Source organism: Cibotium barometz, chromosome 23 (assembly GCF_041138505.1).
Source record: "Cibotium barometz isolate CiBa-2024 chromosome 23, ASM4113850v1, whole genome shotgun sequence".
Lineage (NCBI taxonomy): Eukaryota > Viridiplantae > Streptophyta > Polypodiopsida > Cyatheales > Cibotiaceae > Cibotium > Cibotium barometz.
The window spans coordinates 21,992,345-22,018,543 of record NC_141068.1 but is presented as its reverse complement, the minus strand read 5'-3'; the positions used below and the strand labels follow the sequence as shown (position 1 = coordinate 22,018,543).

General features: G+C 39.9%; 1 protein-coding gene across 1 annotated transcript; it reads left to right on the top strand.

Annotated features, from left to right (window-relative positions):
* Positions 1-1,035: 1,035 nt before the first annotated feature.
* On the top strand, positions 1,036-3,331 carry LOC147625747 (uncharacterized). The gene is made up of 3 exons (XM_086817829.1): positions 1,036-1,538; positions 2,339-2,524; positions 2,973-3,331. The coding sequence occupies exons 1-3, from the start codon at positions 1,038-1,040 to the stop codon at positions 3,252-3,254; spliced, it is 969 nt and encodes a 322-aa protein (XP_086673955.1). The 5' UTR covers positions 1,036-1,037; the 3' UTR covers positions 3,255-3,331.
* The last annotated feature ends 22,868 nt before the right edge of the window (positions 3,332-26,199 follow it).

Below are 26,199 nucleotides of genomic sequence, written 5' to 3'. Positions count from 1 at the left end.
ATTTGTGATATGCAAAGTGGGAACATCGTATGAGTAATAATGTAAAAGTTATAGGCAATTTACTCACATTCACTATACCTGTCTAAACCTAGGACAGGGCCTGTATACAAACTTGGTTCCCAAAGAAAAGGGGATTTGCAATTATTGGATATTCGATCAGATTATAGTTTTAGGTGCCCAACTTTGCATATGATGTTTCATTAGAAGACCTTGAAGTGAAACTCCTTGGCTAACTATGAGAGATTGGCTATTCTTCTTGAAAAAATGCCTGTTTTTCAGCTAAAGCCAAGGGCGCCCACGACATGAAACTAGATAACCTCATCTTGCAACCACCCGTATTCCATTTGAGGAGGAGGAACACACACTCTCTTCCTCTTTGGACCTCAATATTGAAGGTTTTTGCTATATTTAATTTTCTATGTGGACCTCCATTCCTTTTTTTTCTCTCTTTTTTAGGAGGAGGAAAACACATTGAAGGTTTTTGTTATATTTAATTTTCTCAATGGACCTCCATTCCTTTTTTCTCTCTCTCTTTTTTAGGAGGAGGAAAAGACAACCTCTATTCTTTTTTTTCTCTCTTTTTTAGGAGGAGGAAGAAACACACACTCTTTCTCTTTGGACCTCTATAATTATGTGTAAGTTCGGAAGTATCAAAAATGTAATGGACTCTTAATGTTATATTAAAACATACTCTAATATAATTTGTGGTTCACAGAGGTTTTCTTTGACTGTGCAGGGTGTAGAGAATGTGAAGGACATTATGAAAGCAGGAAGACATTGAGAGTGTTTGAGTTTGATTTGTCGGTGGGGAGGGTACAGATCTGTAGGTTATGATTAAATAAATTGTGCAAAGGTTGAAGGCACTGTTGTTTTGAGAGAAGGTTGTGGGAAGGGTGGTGGAGGGAGTGGAGGCGACGCCAACGGCGATGGAGGTGGTGGGCGACGTAGTGCAAAGTCTTCTCTTTTCACGTTCGTGCATGCCCTTCATTACCACCACCGCATGTAGCAGTACTACTGGCTACTGTTTCCAAACAAATATGCACGGCAAGTGGGATTCATCCACGGATGTGACGAGCTTGCCAAGCTCATCGCCACCGCGCTCACCATCAACACACCACCACAACAGCCGATCACAGAATAACCCGCAGCCGCCGCCGCAGCGCCACCCTAGTTATTATTACGTGCAGAGCCCATCACATGACGGGGACGACTCTGTTTACAACAAGTCCTCCATCTCGGTTCAATCCACCCCCCTTCCTAGCCCCCTTCCCTCCCCCCTCCACCACCTCGACTCCCGCGCCCGCACCACTGAGCGGCGCAAGCTCCTACCGCCCCATGACAAAGGCTGGTCCTCTTGTAATGTCATCAACGAAGAAGACGATGGCAGCTCCCACCATTTGGACCATCATCCCAGCACCCTCTCCTCCCGCATCCGCTCGCTCCTGATCTTCATCCTCTTCCTTGGAGCTTTGCTCGCCCTCCTCGTCCTTGTCTTGTGGCTCATCATGAAGCCAGGCCGGCCCGATGTCTCCATTAAGGTATACTTAACCTAATCTCTCTTTCTCCAAATATTGTTTCACTTGGCTTAATGTGGTTTAACCTAAATACCCCATATGCAATCTCCCTCTATCAAATTGTTTCACTTAGCTCAATCTTTTAAAGATTACTTAGCCCAATGTGTTTTAACCTAAATATCCCACTCCCTTTATCATATCTAATGATCTACTTAGCTCAATGTTTTTAAGAGCCTATCCATATTATGCAGTATTTGTGCTTATAAGGATCCCTTGCATATGCAAATTCTCTTTTTCAAGTTGTGCATAGCCTCCATATGCTTGATATATGGTTTCAAATCCTATGGGTGGATCAAAAGAAATAAAAAAGGAACTCAAAAGAAATAAAAAGGGTTCCTTTGGGATTAAAAAGAATAACCTAGCATACCTTATAACAAAGATCAAATCGTATGGGTGTATGGTTTCATTGATGATCCAATTAGCAATGCAGCTAGTACATAATTATATGTCATATGTATACGGTTTATTTGATGATCAAAGCGACATAACCAATACACAAGGTCCCTTAAGTATAAATACAGATATATACGATTTCTCTGAGAGCTTTCTATCTTACAAATGCCAGATCTCATTGGTGATCTATGCTTTCCTATATCAATCGAAACAGCATAATTAGTGGGCTGTTTTATGATTGAAATGAGTACTTTTGAGATTGTATTACGGCCCTAATGAAATGAGTTAATCCAGCAATAGTAGACTGTTAACAAGGCTAATTTGTTTTGATGCGTTGACTAAACTTTGTATCCCTGAATGCTGAATTAAAGAACGTGGTCTTCCACAATCTCTACATTGGGCCCGGGACAGATGCGTCGGGAGTGCCCTCCAACATGATCACACTCAATTGTACCGTGCAGATTGACTTGATTAACAGATCTAAGCACCTCAAAGCGCACGTTAATCCTTTGCAAATTGAGCTTTTTTACTCGAAGCTCTCAATAGCTAGCGGCCAGGTATTATACTATTGATCATTGAGGCATTGTTGCTTATCATTATTCCTGTTCTTCATTATAATTGGAGCTTTAAAATGAGTATCAGTGAGGACATTATACTACTATCACCATTACTGTATCAATCCATCTTCTGATCATTAAAATCCTTCGTATTATACTAAATCATGGTGCTTCTGATCATTAAAATCCTTCGTATTATACTACATCATGGTGGTACATTCTCCATTGATCACCACTATTGTACATTTTGAGTAGCTCATGATAATCGTTGTTACCTATATATGGTGCCTATAAATATATTATCTTCTCGATATGGCACTGATTATTTCTTTTTATAATAGGTTGTTACCATTTATAACCTTAATTGGCCTGTACTTATATGGTGTTTAATCATGTCGTCATGAATACAATGCTAATCCTTGCTGGGTCGACGGCGATGCATGCATAGGTATACGATTACGTGCAAGCGAAGGAAAGCCGGAAGGTCATTCCCGTTGGCCTTCACACTGTGAAGCTCCCTGTGTATGGTGCAGGTAACGACTTATCTACAACGGATGATAGTATTAGCGATGGCTCTGGTATCCCCCTCAACGTGACCACCTCTATCTGCTCTCGCTACTTCGTTGTGTGGAGGATAGTCACCTCCAAATTTTGGACCCGAATCTCTTGCACAGTAGTTGTCAACTCTAAGACCTTGGCTCTCCTCTCCCCCATTAGTAACTGCTCATAATTGCTTCTAAGACCAACATGTAGTTCCATAAAAAGTGTTTTGGCAATAGTAAGGGTTTGTTCACCCACAATCATATGTGGAGGAAAACATGGATTGGAATATAGTTTCATGTGAATTGCTTCTAATGTTAACATGTAGTAAAAAAGTGTTTTTGGAAATAGTAAGGGTTTTTCCACCCACATGTGGAGGTTATAAACATTGATTGGAATGTAGTTTCATGTGCATTGCTTGCTTTTATATAGGCCAAAACAACTCCTCCTTGCATGCATTATTTCCTGCACACACCATATGCACGATCTGCATAATAAAAGGCGTCTACACATATGGCAAATTAAAATAGTACCAAATTAATGTTGCAAAAGAATGCTTGCTTGTAGGAATTCCTTCCTACTCATGCATTGTAGAAAGTAGAAGCTTTGATGATGTGTTTGGAAACTATAGAGAAGGCGGCTATGTGCACTCTTTGTCTCCAAGAATGAACATGTAGTAAATGTGGAGGTCTCATTAATTAATGAGAAGCTTTTATACCCATTTAGAATCTTTTCTACCCATCTATGTGAAGCCTCAAGTGGGGATCATTCCACTTATGTTGACCATCTTAGGCCATCATGCCCAAGTGGACCCAATTAACAGTACCACCTAACTAGGATAATATTAGAGTACACAAATAATTGAAAGTCTTGGAGTAGTTTTCAAACCCATTTGAGATTGTGTGAGCTCTTGTTTAGGCCTCACGATTTGAGGATAATGGTATAAGAAGATCTCCCTTAGCCCTTATAGCAATAAAATATGAGAATATATATCAACACGTAAAAAATTACAAGTATACGGAATGATGACAAACAAACTTGTTGATGCAAGGGAGGTGAAGAATAATACTAAATCAATGTTGCAAACCAAAGATATAAATTGATGGTATCTTCCCACCCATGCACTTCAACAAGGAGCTTCGATGGTGATCTAGGTAGACTCTATACGGATGATATCATACACTAACAGGGGTGCAAAATGCAGTGAAGATAGATCTAATCATGATGATCTCAATATGACTAAGGAGGTGATCAAACTTATGTATATAGTACCTAGGATTGGTCGTATCATATGTTGAGACCACCATTTATGAGACTAGTCCAAATGGATTGACCACACCACATCACCTGATCGAGAACATATTGCACTAAATATGTGACCTATGTTATTGGTGTAGCTTTCATACCTATCTATTAATTTGGGTGCTCGTTCAAGCCCTCAAAATGACCACAATGAGCCTCCCAACTAAAGGACTAGGTGTCGTTCCTTCTACCCAAGACATGGTGTTATTAGGTACTCCCCAGGAAGATAGGATTAACCCTCAACGATGCTTGCAATTGGTCTACATTCACATGCATCCTTCTACCCAAGAATGTAGGCAATTGGTCCGCACTTACATGCATCCTACTTGGCATGGTGCCAAGTCTATATTGGACAAGTAGTCATTCCACCACACATGGCCAACATCCAGTGTCTAAACTAAGACCTTTTGGGTGCCCAATTTCACAACACAAGTACTCCTCATATAGAGGGCCTTAGAAAATAGAGGAACCTGCATAGTGATAATGACAAGGGTGGAGCATTGACTTTTGACACCCTTACCTCTTCCGTACAACATGGAGTTAATGATGTAGGATGATAAAGAAGCTAGTAAGTCAACTTCCAAAGTAATTCTTGAGATCCCTTAAGTCATATGTTGAATCAAAGTCACCACATATGACATTAATGCTACTGATAATAGAACACAGTAAGAGCATCTTCACTTCTTCTTCTCCAAGCCAAAACAAGAACTAGATTTGTTAGTATTGTTTTGTTGAGTTATGTGTTTCATTAGTCTCAACCTCACATTTATCCAAGTGATTGTCCCCCCACAACTCATAAAATTCTAAAAAGGACTTAACTTTGAACTTCCAAAGTGTATATTTGGTTCCATCTAGCCTTCCATCAATACATATTGTACATTTCTCCAAATCTTCTACCAAAGAGCCACTTGCCAAAACAAGCTTTGTTTAGAGACTAAGTATTGATACCACTTGCTAACAAGCTTTTTCTAGAGCCATTATGCACTGAGACCATGTAAGAAAATATAATTACGCATAACAACCACAAGACAAAGGAGCTTGATGCAAGAGAGAGAGAGAATAATACTAAATTATTATTACAACCCAAAGTTACAAATTTTTACTTTTAGCTCTAGGTAAGCCCACATTATTGTTGATGGCATATGCCCATTTTTACGCTCCAATAAAGTGGGCATATGCCATCAATCATATGCCCACTTTTACGTTACAGAGTAAAGAGAGATAATGGTTTAAGTAGACTCTAGATGACCCTAAATGGAGGGTGTTATGCCCTAACAAGGGTGCATAATGACTCTAGATGGAGGATGTCATAATGCACAATCTAAGTAGAATCTAAACAACTATAGATGGAGGATGTCATACACTAATAGGGGTGCAATATGTAGTGAAGATAGATCTAATCACAATGATCTCAATCTAACTAAAAATATTGAACATGTCAATATATAGTACTACCTAGGGTTAGTCATATCATAGTTTTTGACCTATGCTAGCCAGCCCCTAACTTGAAGACTAGTCCAAATGGACCAAACTGACCACATCACCCCATTGGGACCATATTAAACTAAACATGAGACCTACAATCAGGATGTGATGTAGCTTTCAAAACCATCCAAGGTTGTCTGGCATGCACATTAGACCCTCACAAATTAAGAGGACTGAGTATCCCCAAAGATATCCTTCTTATACTCAAGAGTGCAGCCAATCAATTAGCACTTACATCTATCGCACTTGGATTTGTGCCATGACTACATAAGCCTTCTCGGAAACATCTAGCGTCTAAAATGGGAACTTCCACTTGGTTTCTCAAAATAATGGCTACTCCTCATATAGTGAACCTTACATAAAATAGAGTAACTCATTTCCAACTAACCACACAATGATGTGAATGACGAGGGTGAAGTAGTGATTTCTAAATAGAAGTAACAAATTGATGGTGTCTACCCATCCAAGCACTCTCGAAGGGAGCTTTGATGGACATCTAGGTAGACTATGGATATCTTGAACTAACAAGGGCATGTAACAAGTTGAAGATGGATCTAACCACACTGATCTCAATATGACTAAGGAGGCCGCTAAACCTATCTATATAGTGATTTCTAAACCGAAGTAATAAATTGATGGTGTCTACCCATCCAAGCACTCTAGAAGGGAGATTTGATGGACATCTAGGTAGACTATGGATATCTTGCACTAACAAGGTCACGTAACGAGTTGAAGATGGATCTAATCACACTATCTACCCATCCAAGCACTCTAGAAGGGAGCTTTGATGGACATCTAGGTAGACTATGGATATCTTGCACTAACAAGGTCACGTAACGAGTTGAAGATGGATCTAATCACACTGATCTCAATATTACTAAGGAGGCCACTAAACCTATCTATAGAGAGTACCTAGGGTTGGTCATATCCTAGATTGGTCTATGTCAATTGGATCTAAACTGACCACATCGTTAGACTTTGATCATATTAGTGTAAACATTTGATCTACAATCTAGGCACATGTTCTAGACCCATCTCGAGGTCATCTTGGTGCCAGTTTGAGCCCTACAAGTCGGGGACTAAGTGTTTGAAAAAGATCTCTTTTTACCTAAGAGTGCAACCAATCGGCTTGCACTTACTTGTTGGCATGGTGCCATGTCTATATAAGTGTGCATCCAATCGGCTTGCAAATTACATACATCCCACTTGGGTGAAAGCATGGTTTGGTGGTATCAAAATTCCACTATTTTAGTAGTTCTAGAAAAATTGTTTAAGATCCTTGAAAACCCCAAATAGAAAACTAAAAGACCCAAAAAGAAGGTAATAACTATGCACATTTTGGCCGTTTCATATGTAATCATGAAACCATATCAAGGTTCACTTTGTGCCACTTTTTCATGATACCTTTGAATTTTCCCGCGCGAGTGACTCCATCCCTCAATTTTCTTGGACCCTTAGTTGCCTTTTTCAGCTTCAGCATTGCTTCTTCAACTCAGTTCTTCCCCCACAATAGCACCATCAGGACTCCAACCATGAAGAACAATCATGAGTCCTTTGCTGTACAGGCCCTAAAACTAGGTATTTCCTTTGTTAAGATTGAATCCTCAAGGTCATGGTGATGCATGTTTATAGTTTTGATGTATTTTGACTCATGCATGTTAAAGGTCTTGATTTTTTTTGGCTTCTAGGCTAATGTCTTCTAGTTTTTCCTTCAAGGGATGGTAAGAGGATGGAAAAGGATCATGAATATCCTCGTTTGGCCAAATTTTACCACACAGCTGAGGAGTTGCCTTAAGAATATAGGCTAAGCTTGTCAAGCAAGCTCCTCCAATCGCTTCCCAATATTGAAGACAAATATTGGTTGGCTAACAGTCTTTAATGTCAGTCACAAAAAGAACACAAAGCAGTTTCTGAACATGTTGTGCCCAGAATTTGTCAAAGAATGCTGGTTGTTGTACCAGAAGGTGTACTAGGCACCCCCCAACAATGGTGAGCTACCAACAAAGTTTGAGAGGTGCTTTGTGTATGAGCGATGTCCTACAACCCAAGAAATCTAGATGAACATACAATATTGTGGACACTGTATAGCGAGAATGTTTTGAGGAATGTGAGCTCATCATGCAGAGGGCTTGATCAAAAAATTGACAATTAGAGGAAGGCCAATGGGCCTACAGGTGCTTCTAGGAGTGCAGCCTCACACAGAAGGGTGGTTTGAAGGTTAATGGCCCTCCGTGTGGTGCTAGGAGTGCAACCTCAAAGAAGGGTATCTATGGGGAGTGGTCCATCTAAGAGTGTAGACATCAAACCGCTTCAAGCATTGGCTTCTGAGATAATTCAGTATAGGCAAACATGATCCACTAGAGAGAAAAAGCAACTATGTTGGAGAAAGCACAAATTTTGAGCCCTTAAAAAGTTGATTATGAGAGCAAGAGAGACAACATATTGCGCCAAGAAGGAGCCTCGAATGCAGCACAAATGTTCATGGCTGAGCCTAGACAGCTTGAAAAGATAGCTTGAGGAAATAAGAGCAACTCCTTCTCCGGATATTGTGCAAATAAGTCATGTGCAAGGGTAGATCAAAGCATGGGAGAAAGGGTGCCATCAAAAATCCTTGATATTGCAAGGCAATGGGTTTCCATAGTTCTTATTGAGAAGCAAAGTAAGTTTCTAGAATATAATTTGAAAAAAAATTGATCTCCACTTTACTTTTTTGAATCTCATGTTACACATCATGATTGTGCAAAGCAACAAACATTCAGTAGAGCAAGCAAATCATGGACACACTGGAGTATACTACAACGACAACTTGTTTTGAAGCAAGAGTTAAGAGCAATGTGGATGTAGGTACAGATCTAGAGAAGCCTTAAACAGTTGAAGAGTTTTGTGTAACGGGCCAAAAATGCACTCCACACCCAACTCCAAAACTAGGTCTGGCTTCTACGTTTCAGTCAGATAATGAGAGTAATATAATGGACAACGAAGAGATGGGACATGCACAACAAGGTGTTGAAGTGGTGGATGTCATTCTACATCAGGATGATGCTACACATGAGGGTCTCGCTAAAATAAAGCAGCGGGGGCCGTAGGTGAAGGGCAGGAGGACACTCATTACAACACGTGGGGGGCGGCACAGCATCATTTCAGCAATGCTTTTTTTGTTGGGATATCAAGAATTTTGTTCGCTGCTCTTCTGCAACAAAATTTTACTGTTCCTTAGTGTTTATAGCAGCGAAACTTCGCTGCTCCAGCAGTACCTTTAGCAACAAAATTTCGCTACTATATTGTGATTTCGCTGCTAAACAGCAAAGATAGCAGCCAAATTACGCTGTTATTTTTGCTCATGAAATTCCAAAGAGTTGTTGGATACTGAATTTTGAAAATACATATCACATGCACACAGAAAATGATATATAGTTTTACAAAATCATCCAGCAAAACCCTTGGAGCCATGTTTCGAGAAAAAAAAAAAGATAGTTGAAAACTTTTGAGACGAAGCAAAACAATGCCAAGATCATGAATCTATCCCATCTTGTAATAAATCGATATATTTTGCTTCATCAATGTCTATATCTAATGGAAGCTCAATGAAAAGATGAGGTTCTATATCAATATCAATATCAATATCACTATCATGATCCAATGAAGCATTGTCATGATTGATAGGTGACTGATCATCTTCTTCCGATTGATGTTCCTCATGCTCTTCATCGGCCCCATCCAAAATGCTCTTCATCAGCCCCATCAAAATGTTTTCTTCATCGTCTTCTTCCAATGAGCCGATTTGAGATAGTACCTTATCCAAAGATTCGGCTCCACATCTTGATCTTGAAAGATATGTTTTGAACGAGGGGAAACTTGTATAACATACCACCACTTTGGATCAATTTGATCGGTGTGAAACATAACCTAATATCACAAAGCAAAGGGGTTACAATTTTATTATACTACATCAAGATTTAATTTGGGATTGCTTGGGTTACTAACCTGTTGAAAGTGTTGAGGTAGTACGAAGGTATCTTTCTCATCATTCCAAAACTTGGTGGAATTAATTTGGAAGAACTCATTTGGATGTTTCTTCACGGTTGCTTGAGCACCTCTATATATCAACTTGAACCATTTGGCATCAAAGATGAATAGACTAAATGCTCTAAATACAACCTCAAGAATATCCTGAATAGTTTCACAATACTCAAGATTGTCCTCTATGACATTGGTATCATGTCTACTGGCTCGACTTTCTTGCTCAAAAGTTGCCATCACACCACAATCAAATGCATTTCTTTTAGAATCCACTTGCTCTGTGCAAAAGTGCCTTCCCTCTAACCATATTGCATTATATAGTACTAACATTAAACAAAAGCATGACATTTAGTATATATAGTGCATTAAACAAGGTATATTCGTGAGATAGAGATGAATAATGTACTTACTTGAGGGTCACATCCTAGACTTGCATACTCATGCTCTTAAACAAGGTATAGTGCATTAAAAAAGGTATATCCGTGAGATAGAGATGAATAATGTACTTACTTGAGGGTCACATCCTAGACTTGCATATTCATGCTCTTCTCTTGTGATCATCTCTCCATTTTGCGATGCCAATAATATTGCCATACGAAGCCATTCTATATTGATCACATTTTGTAGAGGTTCCAAGCTAGGTGGGAATGGCAAGCGTCTATTTTCTCTTCTGAAAGCTCTTCTCTCATCCTTTTGTCTATTGATTGCATCCTTGTATCTCCCAATCCACTTCTCTATTATGGGACTATTTAGAATAAAGAATGTATTCACCTTATGGCATAATGCTTCATCTAGTCTTCATTGCCTTCCTTTTCCCTGAGGCACATTAGTGATTAGTCGGTCATCCTCCTCATTGCTCCATAATCGTGGCATGGAAGAATCTATGCGTGAGATAGATGTTTTGAGATATACACAAGAGACTCTTGCATCAACCATCCCTCTGCCATGCTTGCTTCTAGCCTTGCTCTTTGTCTGACAAAGTCCTTTAAGGTTTTCATGAACCTTCCAAGGAAAAACATCCATCGAACATAAACAACACCACATAATGCCACTTCATCAGCTAAATGCACCACAAGATGCAATTGGCTAGTCATAATTGTTATAGGAAAGTTGTCCTCGATCATACACACGGTCTCAATAGCATTGAGATGAGCCATCTCAATGGATGTAGGATCTATCTCCTTTAAGGATATGTACATACATACATGGCAATTATGTGTTCTATTTACCAATACATCACTTGTGAGCACATGAGCATTCCAAATAAGCAATATAACTTAGTGAATTAAAGAGAAGATTCATACCTCACCAAGATTTCCATTTTGTAAATAGACTCTCTCACCTTCTTATCTCCACAGCCAACTATAGCAATCGGAAGAATAAACTATGCATAGAAAAAAATGGAAGTTAGTATATGGGCTTACAAATTCTGTACCACAAAGAGAAAATGAAAAAGCGAATATTTATATACCTATAATATCTTGTGCCAATCATGTGACTTGAGGCCATATAATTGTTTCTCTCCTTTCTTTTTGGTCTTTGTGTGAAGGAAACCTTCAATGAATGCATTACTCCCATTGGTGTACGAAAAGAGGCAATCACTCTTTTCACCTTATTGTACTCCCTCTTGGTTAATACCCATGGTGCCTTTGGTAGGACTATTTAGCCACTCTCACTTTCAATTGGCCATGCACTTTGAAGGCGTCCAATTTTTTGTAAGTCATCCCTTACACCCTTTGTATCTCTTTTACCAATTAAATGGTCCCAAATATTTGTGGCCACATTGTTGAAGATATGGATGGGATCTAAAAGATGATTGATCTTCATGTCACACCAATATGGAAGTCGAAAGAATATTGAGTGTCCAGACATCCCATTTGGAAGTCGAAAGAATATTGAGTGTCTAGACATCCCATTTGGTGGTGGATTGGGAGTGCTTCTCCATGCCTCAACCAAATCTCTACCTCTCATCACAAGTGGTGAGACATCATGTGGCACATACTTGGGATGTGAAGGAGAGAGAAATCGATGATGTTTGTCAAACATGACCTTCTTAAGTGTAGAGGGTCTTTCCAAAACAAGTGATGGTCCCCAAATTGGACATGCATGATGTTTGTCAAACATGACCTTCTTAAGTGTAGAGGGTCTTTCCAAAACAAGTGATGGTCCCCAAATTGGACATGCATGATGTCTAGAGGTTGCCAAACCTATTTTAATTGAGATGATTAAGATAGAGATATAAACTTAAAGTTTAAATGCTAAACTCTTATGCATATAAGGTTCAAGTAAGTATCTAAGCACTCGGAGAACTTGGGATAGTAATGCATCGTCCAAAGCAAAACTCCTTTCACCTCCGCCTTATGCCTATTTATTGGCCTTGAAACGTCATGTACTTTGATACCTAGCCATAGTGTCTCAAGCTCCTCAATCAAAGGCTCGAGGTACACATCCATGTTTGCCACCGTATACTTGCCTGGTACAAGGAGAGCAAGCATGATATGACCTTTCTTGATTGCCACCCATGGAGGCAGGTTGTAATTCACCAATATAATAGGCCAAGTAGACCATGATGTGGACTTGAAGCCAAATGGGTTAACACCATCCATGCCCAAGCCAAGACGTAAGTGACGAGGCTCATCTTTAAACTTTGGCCATTGATGCTCCACATGTTGCCATGCCGGTGAATCAGCTACAATCCTCATGATGCTATCGATCCAGCAATGAGTAGCACGCCACGTCATGAGTTCTGCAATCCCCTTACACTGTTAAACATGTGTTGGATGCAAGGAATGATAGGGAAAAGTCTCAAAACCTTTTAGGGAAATTTATCACCTTGCAAATCATCCCTATATCAGCTCTCCCCACATTGTAGACATTGTGCTGCATCTTTATTAACCTCTCTAAATAGCATGCGATCATTGGGACATACATGTATCTTTATGTAATCCATACCTAGCATAGAGAGAATTTTACGACACCCATCTCGTGAGTTCAGTAATAGATTTTTAGGGGGAAGAATATTCTTGAGAAGCCTGCAACATAGGGTAAGAAATCATATGTCAAAATATTAGCAAGGAGAGTATATAGAACATGAAATATTTTCAATAGAATGAGGCGGTCTTACCAAAGAATACTTGTGACACTTCATCACTCCATGCAAGTTCAATAGCTCCAAGTTTTCTCGCAATGAGGAGTACGAACATCCCTCATACAAAGGTGTGCTTGCCTCTTTATGTAAGGTTTCCTCCTCTTGTGACATTGGAGCCTGCTCACTATCATCGATGACCTCCCATCCAAAGAAGTCATTCACCATGTCGTCCATGATGAGATTCTCTTCCTCCTCAATTGGCAATGGTGGAGGCACCTCATTCATTGGTTGGGGAAGATGAGTCTAACCATGCTTTCCATATAAACCCTTGCCATTGATGTCACCGAATGGTATGGCATATTACCTAGAACTCTCATATGGTTCTCCTCTATGTCATCATCTGCACTTGGTCGTGCCACTGCCTCATGAAGACCATATGTTTGGACATGCTCAATTGTTATACGATGTTGTCGTGTATACTGGCCCTTTCATCAATCACACACACATCGAATTTTTTCTCTCAACCATGTCTCGAATCCAACTTCCTGCCCTTGATGATCACTATCAGACATCTTTAACCTGGTAAACTGATTTAGGGTTCCCGCCCTTGATGATCACTATCAGACATCTTTAACCTAGCAAACTGATTTAGGGTTCTTACAAAACACACAACAACATCCAATACTACAAACAAAAATTTACCCAGGTTCTCACTGCTGCTAGACAGTGACCACACATCAACGAAATTTCGCTTCTCACCCCAATGAAGCTAGCAGAAAAACTTCGCTACTCAGCATGCGCGACCCACGAAACTGTGACTCCCGCCTAAATCGCCACCTACCTACTTTCCTATTGCTGCACATGCACAGCCTACACCCTACAGCCTAAGTTTTCCTCCGACCTCAACTCATCCCTCAAGGGTGTTGGATCAATCAAGTCTCCCTCTCCAAGGTAAGCACCTCTTTCATGGTTTCATGTCTTCTTCCAAGCTTTCATGGAAAGCTTGGAAATCATTATATGTGAGCTTCTCTCCCTTCCCCTCTCTCCTTTTCTCCCGTCCCCTCTTTTTCCTCTTCCTTTCCCTAACCCTAGCCTAATGCATAGAGTGCTAATAGAGAGCTTTGATGGAGAGCTCTCCATCAAAGCTTTCTATCAAGCATTCTATGCATTATGCTAGGGTTTAAGCTTAACATATACTAGTTTTTCCATTCACTTATGTATTAATAGTAGGGTTTAGGTTACTCACCTCTTTTTTCTCTTTTTCTTCTTGCTTACTAATGTGTTAATGAGGACTAACATTTTTATTTAATATGTTTCTTTTTTGTAGGATTATTCAAGTGAGCAAGGTTTTGGGCATAGCCTCTCATACGGTAAGCCCTCTTTCTTCATTTTCACTTATTGTCTTTGTGCACCCTTGGGTGCTGGGGATTAGGGTTAGGTCAATAGGTTAGGGCTATGCATAGACCTCTTTATGCATGGGGTTTATGCATAGGGCTAGGCTATGCATAGCCCTCTTATGCAATAGGGCTTATGCATAGGGCTATGGATAGCCCTCTTTATGCATAGGGATTATGCATAGGGCTATGCATAGCCCTCTTATGCATGCATATCCCTATGCATAGCCTAGCCCTCTTTATGCATAGGGCTTATGTATAGGGCTATGCATAGGGCTTATGTATAGGGCTATGCATAGTCCTCTTATGCAATAGGGCTTATGCATAGGCCTTATGCATAGGGCTTATGTATAGCCTTATGCAATAGGGCTTATGCATAGGTGATGCATAGCCCGCTTATGCAATAGGCCATATGCATAGGCCACGCATACCGTATGCATAGGCCTTATGCATAGGCTATGCATAACCCTCGTGTGCATAGGCCGTATGCAGCACTAGACCCTCTTACGTATAGCCCTCTAATGCATAGGCCATATGCATAGGCTGAAAAGATGCAGGGGAGAAGAGAGCTTGAGCTCTTGCAAGCACACACACACTCACAAAACCCTAAAAGAGAACACACTAGGTGAGAGGCTGAAAATCTTCTTCTTCACACAACACTCAAGACACCATATACAAAGATAAGAGTGCACACATATGAAAAGGTACTCAACCAAATACATACTAAGGTTATCTATAGTGTGAACCCAACTAAATGAGCTGGCGCTATAACTATGCCAATCTCTAGAATGGCTGTCACACAGCCTGTCATCCCACTGGCCGCATATCACCCATGATCTCACCAACCATGCCGGTGGTGTAAGTGTGAGGCCTATCACCCAGGCGGGTCATCAGTGTCCACCGGCTCACTAGATGAGCTCGATATCTCAACACTCCTCCTCGAGCTCAACTCCATGTCATGTACACCAACAAGCAAACCCTGAATTTGCGGAGCTTCTCTGTACCCAATGCTTTGGTGAAGATGTCAGCGGCCTGATCCTGTGTGCTGACATAAACAAGGTCAACGTCTCCTGCCAAAACCTTCTCTCTGACAAAATGGTAGTGGACCTCTATATGCTTCGTGCGAGCATGAAAAACTAGGTTCCTGGCCAACTGTATACTGCCAATGTTGTCACAGAAAATGACAACTTCCACTGATAGACCCAAATCTGCAAGTAGCTTTCACAACCAAGCTACCTCACATGCTGCCATAGCAGCACCTCTGTACTCGGCCTCTGTACTACTGGATAGAGCAACCGTAGGTTGATTCTTGCTGCTCCAAGTCACAGCAGCACTCCCCAAAGAAACATGAAGCCACTAGTAGATCTTCTATCTAAGATACTACGCCCCAATCAGCATCTATGTACACATATCTCTGTCCCAGTTTCATAAAATAGTCCACAATCCAAAGTAGACCTCACATACCTCAGTATGCATCTCAATGCATCCAAATGCAGCTTCCGAGGAACCTACATAAACTGACTCACCAACCCAACAGCATAGCTCAAATCTTGCATGGTGATCGTAATGTAGATCAAGCTTCCTACTATGCGCCTATACATAGTAGGATCCTCCAAAATCTCTCCTAAATCTGCACTCAACTTGCCATTCTGATCCAATGGCACTGAGATAGGCTTACAGCCTGTCATACCATACTTGGACAACATGTCCAAGCCATACTGTCTCTAGAGTAATCCAATACCATGTGGTGACCTAATCACCTCAATGCCCAAGAAATATCTGAGCTCCCCCAAATCTTTCATCTCAAACTTCTGTCTAAGTAAGATCTTTACATCAAAGATCTCTGCATCATGGTCCCCCGTAATGATCAGGTCATCTACATAGATGACAACAAGCACAACCCCTCTATCACTGTGTCTCACATATAGCGAGAAATCTGCATTGGCCACATGAAAGGCAATAGTGACAAAATATTCTGAAATCCAGTGTCAGACCATGCTCTTGGTGCTTGTTTTAAGCCATACAAGCTTTCTTCAACATGCAAACATGCTTGGGGTGACTCACATCCTCATAACCAGGTGGCTGCAACATATACACCTCTTCCTGCAAATCCCCATGCAAGAATGCATTCTTTACATCCATATGATGTAAATACCATTGCTTTGATGCACCCACCGCTATCACAACTCTCACTATTGACATCTTAGCAACTGGGCTGAAAGTTTTCTCATAATCAATGCCATATGTCTGTGCATATCCTTTGGCTACTAATCTAGCTTTATACCTGCTTATGCTTCCATCACTGTTATGTTTTACTTTGTACACCCACTTGCATCCAATGGCTTTCTTGCCTTCAATTGTACTAAATCCTCCCAAGTCTCATTTCCATATAATGCATCCATCTCCTCATCCATAGCTTTCTCCCAACACACATTTCCACCAATGCATGTGGGCTCTACAACCTGTACAACTTTTGCCATGTATGCATAGTGATGTGCCACATAACCATCATAAGTAAACCTCTGCACTCATCAATGCATGTGGGCTCTACAACCTGTACAACTTTTGCCATGTATGCATAGTGATGTGCCACATAACCATCATAAGTAAACCTCTGCACAGGATTCTTCACTCTCCTAGATCTTTATTACAACTTTGCATTCATGGCTTCCATAGCCTTCTTTACACCAGGTGCTCTCATAGCTGGTATCCCAAGATCCTCATCAAGGCTCATCTCTGATCCACTAGACTCTCCATCAACATGAGAATGCCATGCAAAAATGTCAGGCATACTAAGGGGCTCAATCACTTTCTCTTTGCCTCACATCCACATCCATTCTTCCACATACACATCCACTTCCACATCCATGTACTTCCCATCTCGCCCTTTCACATATCCTCTCATCTTATTATTCACATCCACATCCATTTCATTACATCACATCTTATCACATCCTATTTTCATCTTATCACATATTTTCATCTTATCACATTCATTCACATCCTATCGCATCCCATACACATCTTATCACATCCATTCACATCCCATACACATCTTGAAGGAACAAAGATGGAGACAAGGAGTGAACACGAGTGAACGAATGTGCTCACACAAGAAGGCTCCAATAGATGTTCGATAGATAAGAGATACAAAGTACTTGGTATATATAGTACCCAAGTAGAACATGAAAAAAGACTAAGTACTAGACTAGCCTACAAGGTCATATCTTTGTATATGTCTACAAATCCCCCCTCAAAGATATGACTGAAGTACTCTAAAAACATCTCAGAAGTACCTAGGGCACCTGAAGTACCATGGTTGCACAAATTCATCCATCAGGATATAGCAACCTATGGGGTAACACATGAATAACAATGTCATTTTATAACCCCCCTTGACATTGTATCTCGTATCCCCAAGCCTTGTCGATGACGAGTAAAAAGTGGAGCTGACAGGCTTTTAGTGAGGATATCCACCACATTATCCTCAGTAGGACAATAGATAAGATCAATGAAGCCATCCTGTATACAATCCCGAACATAATGATAATGATTCTCAATGTGTTTCATGCGGGAATGAAAAACAGGATTTTTTCCAATGGCAGTGCAACTCATACTGTCGCACAAAATTGAGCTGGCCTCACCATCTTGTGCATGATGCAAATCAAACATAAGCTTCCTTAACCACATTGCTTCTGTAGTGGCTGCCTTTGCTGCTCTATACTCTGCTTCACTAGAGGAAAGAGAAACACAATCTTGCTTCTTACTGAGCCAAGATATGCATGCTGAACCCAATGAGAAGCAATAGCCGGTGGTTGATTTTCTATCATCCATGTCCCCTGAACAATCTGAGTCGGTGAAACCACTCAGAGAAATGTCACAATTTGCAGCATAGTGCAATCCATGAGTTCAGCAAATCTGATTTTTCTTGCAGAACATATAGATTGGACTCTGTATGTGTGTTCACAAAGCCCTGGGACAGCAAATACTGATGTATCTTGTGATACCAGGCATGGGGTTCTTGTTTGAGCCCATACAACGCCTTGCGTATCTTGCACACCTTGTGCTCTTGTCCCTTAACCTCAAAACCTTGGGGTTGCTACACATAAACTTCCTCCCCTGTAAATCACCGTTCAAGAAGGCAGTCTTGACATCCATCTGAAAGACAGGCCAGCCACCATAACTTTCAGCAAGAGAGATGACAGACCGAATGGTAGTCATCTTGGCTACTGGAGCAAAGGTCTCCTCATAATCAACTCCCTCCTCTTGGGCATACCCCTTGGCAACTAGCCGGGCCTTGTGTTTTTCAACAGTACCATCTGCATGATACTTAACCTTATAGATCCATTTTGTGCCAACAACATTATTCCCAATGGGCTTATCAACCAAATCCCATGTGGCATTCTTTTCAATGGATCTAATTTCTAATTTCATGGCTTCCTGCCATGCGGGATGTTCCTTGGCATCCTCAAATCTTTGAGGCTCAATTTCAGCTTCCATAATTGAAGCCATCAAAGCATAATTCACCTGTGATGATGCATTCTTTGTGGCTGTCCTGGTTCTCCCCAAAGTTGGCTGAACATTAGCTTCTCTGAGGGTCAACCGTGCCCATTTTGGAACTGAATTTTCAGCACTACCGCTGGCTGTACAACTAGGTGTAGCATCCTTGGCACAATGGTGGTAATGTTTCCAAACATGTGGCTGTCCTGCCCCACTAGCTGGCTGCCCTTCTGGAACATTTGAGGGAAATCCCCCCTCAACACGTGGCACCAAATCTGAACTGGTGGGTGAGGAGGATGGAGAATCCATCTCATCATTATCAAACTGAATAATATCGAGGCACATCATCATATGGTGGCAAGTCAACATTGACCGGTTGCATGGTTTCATTTTCAGCAAAGGCAACATCTCTACTGATAATAACCCTCCGAATAACAGGATCATACAAACAAAATCCTTTACTCTCAATACTGTACCCCACAAATATGCACTTGACACTCTTGTCATCAAGCTTAGTTCTATGTTGAGCAAGGATCAAAGCATAAGCAACCGACCCAAAAATTCTGAAATGATTGACCTTGGGGCTTGTACCCATAGTATGCCTCAAATGGTGTCCTGTCAACCAAAGCTTTTGTTGGGCATCTGTTCAAAATGTATGTGGCTGTAGTAATGGCCTCTCCCCAAAATCCTTTTTGAGATTTTCTTGAATTTCAGCATGCACCTTGTCATTTCCACAAGAGTCCTATTCTTCTTTTCGACAATAGGATTGTGCTGGGGTGTGTATGGCATAGTCAAATGATGTTTGATGCCATATTCTTGCAAATAGCCTTCAAATACATCTGAAGTGTACTCTCCCCCTCTGTCTGTGTTAAGTGTTTGTATCTTGGAATTGGTCTGATTCTCAGCCATAGCCTTGAATATGTTGAACCAATAAAACACCTCTGATTTTTTCTTCATGAGGAAGAGCCATGTAAATCTGGAAGAGTCATCAATGAAGGTAACAAAGTACCTTGCCCCTCTATGAGTAGTAACATTCATGGGGCCACAAACATCACTGTGCATTATTTGCAATACTCTTATTGCCTTTACATCACCTTTCCCATCCTTTTTGAAAGGTAGGTGGTGCAATTTGCCAAGAGCACACCCTTCACATACTTCATTGATTGGCTGGTATAATTTTGGCATTCCAATGACCATATAGTTGTTAAACAAATAGGTCAATGCCCTGTGATGAACATGGCCAAACCTTGCATGCCATAAATCACCCTGAGATACACATGATACAGCCATAGCATGCTGAGTATAGGGCTGAGCATCAAGCTTGTACAACCCCTTCTCATAAGTGCCTGTAGCCACAATAGCATAACCCTTTTAGGATCCTTAATCCTGCATTGGCTCTGCCCCCAAACATCACGGATGTATTGTTTCTTCCCTGAACCATCCAAAAGAATAGGAACATGTCCCACTCCCATGATATCCTGTGTGGCATCATTGGCACAAACAACTTGTTTGCCATGAACAGGTGTAATGTCCTCAAACCAATCTCTGTGATGGGTCATGTGCTTAGAAGCACCGCTATCCAAATACCAAGTATCAGTGTGGTGGCCAAAGATGCATCAATACCCTTTGACACTAGCTCAATAAGAGCATGAGCATGTGTAGCATGTGAAGTACTGCACTCCCCCCTTGTGTCAATGATCTCCTGATCCACAACACCAAAGGCAAAATCCTTGTCATCTTGGGCATAGTGTGCATGAGAAGAGGCATTTGAATTTTCAGCAAGTGCCACAAAATTACTGTTTGTAGTCCCCCTCTTCTTCTCATTAGCAATCCTCTTCTGACACTCTGCAATAAAATGACCAGGCTTTTTGCAGTAGTTACATGTACCGTTCTTCTTAGATCCATGACTTGCATGAGAGCTTGCATTCCCCTCATTTTTGGACTGAAATGCATTGCCGTAGGGTGGTTGCAAGATCAGGGTGCCCAGTTTTGTCCACTCAGGCACCCTGTAAACAGCAAAAAAACAGGCATTTGTTTACCTTTAGTGGCTAATCTCTCCTAGTAAATGAAGGAATTTTGTTTCAAGTTCTTTTGTTGGAACATCATATTCAAAGTTGGAAATATAGTTGCATAATTTGATTAAGCATTAGATAGTCAAAAGTCCTCATTTTCTTAGGTACAAAGTCAATGTATACACCCTGTCCCAAATTTGAGCTGATTCCATAAAATGCTAATATCTTTTACATATAAACTCATATGAGATTCCCACTTTGTACCTTAGATCTTCACATAATATGGAGCTTAACTTGATTTTTCGAGAAAATTTTAAGATATTTGTCTATTTTCTTTAAATATTTCAAGGTCTTTAAAGTGTTATAATATACGCCACTTTTTGTACCCACAATAGCTACCACTTAAAATCCTCAATCTTGTAGATCAAAAGAGTGGGTAGATACTGAGACATTAGTAGAATGTGGCGGTTAGTGAAAATTGCAAATCCAATGGTTGGATTTTTAATAATCTCTTTTTTAAAATTCTTCCAGACTATCAGAAGGCCTGCAAATATTAATAATCTAATTAGTAAAATTACATTTTTGATGTGAATCATCTAAAACCTATAGGGACCAGTGTACTTGTAATGGTGCGTCTACGGAAAAATAAATTGGATCAGTCTAAGTATGGAAAGATCATTTATTTATCATTTCATCATATTTTTAATTAATTTTGATTAATTAGACTAATTTATATTAATTTAAGTTATATTGGGTTAATTTAAGGTCAAGCATATTTTCTATTATTTGCTTGATCTCATTTTAATTACCTTGCCCCCTAAAATTTGCTCTCCAATCATTGTCCCAGTCCAGCAGAAACTGGATAAAACTGGACACCCTGATCTTGCAACAACCCCGTATTTTCTCTGAAAATTACCTCCCTTTGACTGAAATTTGCCCTTTCCCTGCATGGCAAGAGCTTGCTCACCTTGGCGGGATGAATGAGCAAAATTAGAGGTTCTTTCCTCTTCTTGTAGGAGAAACCCTACCAACTCATCAAATGAGACAGGGGCAGCCCTAAGCATGATAGACAAAGAGGTAACAAATGTGCCAAATGATGGAGCCAAGCTGTTGAGAGTGATAGTGACAAGCTTTCTGTCCTCTATCTCCTCATCAACACCTGCTAATTGATCTCTAAGATCAGTAATCTTAGAAATGTGCTCTGTAATTGTTTGCCCTTCTTCCATCTTTAATTCCTTGAGTTGATTTGTCAAAGCTAGCACTCTAGCTTCATTCTTGACATGGTACATGAATTCCAATTTATCCCAAGCAGCTTTAGCATATTTGCAGGACTTGATGGTAGACATAATGTGCCTCTTTTGAGAGGGAAATCAAGGACAGAGCTTGGGCATTTCTCCTATCAAACCTCCTTTGCTCCTCCAATAAGGCAGGAGTAGGAGCTGTGGATGAAGGTGAACTAGCTGCACAGCAGCTGGCCTAGTTTCGTCACCACTCACAATATGCCACAGTCCCTTGCCAACCAAAATATTGCGAAGCATAAATGACCACAAGGCATAGTTTGGACCTTCCAATTTGTCCCCATCTGTAATAGTGCCAAAGTTCTCTGAAAGAGACATAGCGCCTGCACAAATAACTGACTAATTTAAGCATAAATGAAAATTTATGTGTTTTATCATTACAATTCATTAAAGATCTTGAATTGTATTCAAAATCCATTCAACTGAATGCTTCTCATGCTTGAGAGGGGTTGAGAAGAGAGAAACATTTGGAGATTAAAGAAAAAAGACCATAAACCACATTTTACCTCCTAGATTGCTTGATTCTTTGATCAAAGTAGAGGCCCCCAACCAATCAATTGGCTTGGTATGTTGATGAAGTCTCCAAAGAAGATTGAAGAGAGGGAGAGAGAAGCTCCAATCTCTTCAATTTGTAGGATTTTTAGAGGATAATAGAAAATATCATTATTTCAGTATAATACTGGCATGGTATAGTTCTCGTATTTTTTTTCAAAGGGCTAAGGATCTATTTATAGGTGAGGGAAGCCTCTAACTAAGTCCAACTAGTTTCTAGAATTTTCCAGGTTCAGTTTGGCTGAATTTGGATAAGATTTTGGGTCCCTTTTGATTTGGTTTGATCTAGGAGAGAGGAGAGATAAAAATATCACAATATTTTTGAGTTTAAAACTCCACCACACATGTGAAATAGGCACCTCCTTGAAGAGTCCCCTTCTCCTTACCAAGGTGTCATTATACCCAAAATATCTCATTTTTTTAGTAATATTTATAGTTTTTTACTAATAAACCTTGTCCTTAGTCAACTCTTTTTCTTATGTGGGAATTTACTCATTTTTGGGTATTTTTCCTTTATAAATTGGATTTATCTTCTCCCCACACTTGGATTGATCCTATTGGCCCATAGGAACCTTAATTGGACCATAATCTAAAAATTTCTGAAAATCTAGACCCTTAGGCTAAGGTCCTTTATACATAATTTCAATTAATTCCAATTGCACATTGGAAAGTTATTTTTGAATTTCTGTTTCAGGGGAACCCATTTTAGACACTAGGAGGATTTTTATATCCAGAAATATCTCAATTTTGGACTACCTCCCTCTAGACATTTTCTCTCTCTAGGTCAAAACAAGATAAAACAGAATCTTTCTTTTATTTCAGAGAGGGGAATAATTATAAGATCAGAAGGGGAAGTTCTTATACCTGTACACCTCAAAAGCTGGAGGGAGGAATCTTACAAATCCAGAGTGAAGAGAGGACGAGGAATCGAATGATGAAGATCACTCGGAATCCGATGAGGTTTTCAGTTAGACACCTCTTCATACCTCTTCATTGTAAAAAATTTATGTAGATATGCCAAAGACCCAACAATTTCTGAAATATAATAACTTTTTGGGCTCAATTGCATTCTCCACAATGTATGTGAATTGGATGATGAAGATCACTCGGAATCCGATGAGGTTTTCAGTTAGACACCTCTTCATACCTCTTCATTGTAAAAAATTTATGTAGATATGTCAAAGACCCAACAATTTCTGAAATATAATAACTTTTTGGGCTCGATTGCATTCTCCACAATGTATGAGTGACTAGCACACAAAACAAGGTGCAGATAAGGAGGGAAAAAACACAAAAAAGGATTTTGGATTTCCCACAAGCTCAGATGAGTTCAACTGCACACTGGGGACACATGGCTTCCAAAATGACTCAAAAGCAAGCGTATGATAGCAATGATCTAGGTGTACCAAGGATGAAGAAGGCTAAAGTTGTTGATATGAAAGGACAAGAAGATGTTAGTGTGCGCAACTCCAGCAAATGCGGTGTTGTTGCTCAACCAAGAGTTTCTACTCCATAACCTAAAAAAAGTACTACGTCCACTCATCTTATGGCATCTCATTCTCGTTCGACCAAGTCACGGGCATGTAAAAAGCTCTAAGACTGCTGTGTTTTTGCTACCCCTACTTTCATGGTTATCTTCTTTGCATATCAAGCTGCCAACCTTTGCATATGCCTCTTTCTAGACCATGTAATGAAATATTTTGTTTCTTTCTCAACTTGTCTTTCATGGCGCTATTTAATGGCACTCTTACATACTTGTCATTTCAAACGCGAATGGAGTTGAAGACCTTGGTAGATGCTGATTGGGAATATGATTGTATAAGCATGAATCAATAAGAAAGCTTTGGAGTTTTTTTATGAAGTCTATGTAGAATTATAATATTTGCCTTCGACTCTTGGGCTCCACTCAAACCAGTTTTGTAAATTTGCGTATGTAATTCATCAATGAAAAGTTTTGTCTTGTGATTGCTGTGCCTTTGTATTTTTTTATGTTGTTCTTTTAGAATTACAATATTTGGAGCTCTTTTTATGAAGCCCTTTAAGAGTTCTAATATTTTCCTTTTAGAGATGTACTCGAGTCACAAGCTGACATTTGAAGGCAATTATGGCACAATATCTCAAAACCATAGCTAGCCCAAACTCATGTTCCTACCTTGAAAAATTTAAGTACAAGGAGACTGAATCTTCTCTTCCCAACACAGAGCTAGAATTTCAAAGTCTTCAAGAGAGGAGTTGAGAATTACTAAAATGGTAAGAGAGTCCTTGCCCGCCCTTGATCAAGGAAATGAAGAAGGCTCCATCAACGTTTGGGATGCATCCAAGTTGGAAGAGGATGAGAACCAAAAGGTAATTTATTTGTTCTTGAGTGAGTTTATGGTATTGACTAAATTTATGTGAAAACCAAATTCTTTGTTTAATGCAGATTGAGCTTGATGATGCCGATGGTTTCCTTGGACGTGGAGGTGCTGCCCGAGATGATGCAAGAGTTGGCCAAGATGTTGCTCTTGCAAACTACATCCCATCTATTGGCAAAGAAATATTTATTGTCTACCACAGCAAATATTCTAGTGATGCTCAAATTCCACTTCTCACAAAATCAAGGCGCTATCTAGATATATGAGCTATTCTTTTATCACTTACAATACACATAAGGTCATGCTTATATAGAGAAGTGTGATGTTGTTCGTATATTTGGATATGGTATAGGATTTTGGCCTTCTAGAACCGGATACTTCCTGTGTTATGCTAGCTATGCTCTAGGTGCCAGACTAGAAGATGTAAATGCACTCAAGGATTATAGTCGCCAAGAAGTTTTTGCGTTATAGAGGAAAAATGCCTAGTGAAGAGGAAGAGCAAGTAGAGAAGAGACTCGAGAGTAATTAATTACTTGTAAATATTTTGTTATATCTTTTATGTAATGAAATGATGCGATTAAGGTTTAATTACAAGTCTGTATTAAGCAAAAATGTTTAAAACACTCTTCGAAATGTTATAAATTTCGTATACAAAATTTCATTACACTAAATCCAAATTCTTCCTTCTAGTCTTCTTGATGAACTCCATGCCGCATGATGTGTTGGTCATGTGCTAGCTTTCCACTTCAGTGATCTCCTCATTTTGGCTTGATTTCATGCTGCCTTTGCTAAATCACTCGTACATGCCTTTTCCATTGATAGTTTTTGCCCAAAAGTATATCTGTAGAACCAATTGAACATTTTTTTGAGATAATTTGTACAAGTTTTTCCTTCTCCATGTCGAGTGTTTTTTAAATATACTCCTAGACTAGAAGATGTAAATGCACTCAAGGATTATAGTCGCAAGAAGTCTTTGCATTATAGAGGAAAAATTCTTAGTGAAGAGGAAGAGCAAGTAGAGAAGAGACTCAAGAGCAATTAATTATCTTGTCATTGTAAATATTTTGTTATAACTGTTATGTAATGAAATGCTGCAATTAAGTTTTAATTACAAGTCTATATTAAGCAAA

What these genes read in the sequence shown, in the direction of transcription:
- LOC147625747 (XM_086817829.1), top strand. Translation starts at nt 1,038, where the DNA reads ATGCACGGCAAGTGGGATTCATCCACGGATGTGACGAGCTTGCCAAGC. An exon ending in GGCCCGATGTCTCCATTAAG is followed by an intron (nt 1,539 to 2,338) that starts GTATACTTAACC and finishes GCTGAATTAAAG; the next exon opens with AACGTGGTCTTCCACAATCT. An exon ending in TCTCAATAGCTAGCGGCCAG is followed by an intron (nt 2,525 to 2,972) that starts GTATTATACTAT and finishes ATGCATGCATAG; the next exon opens with GTATACGATTACGTGCAAGC.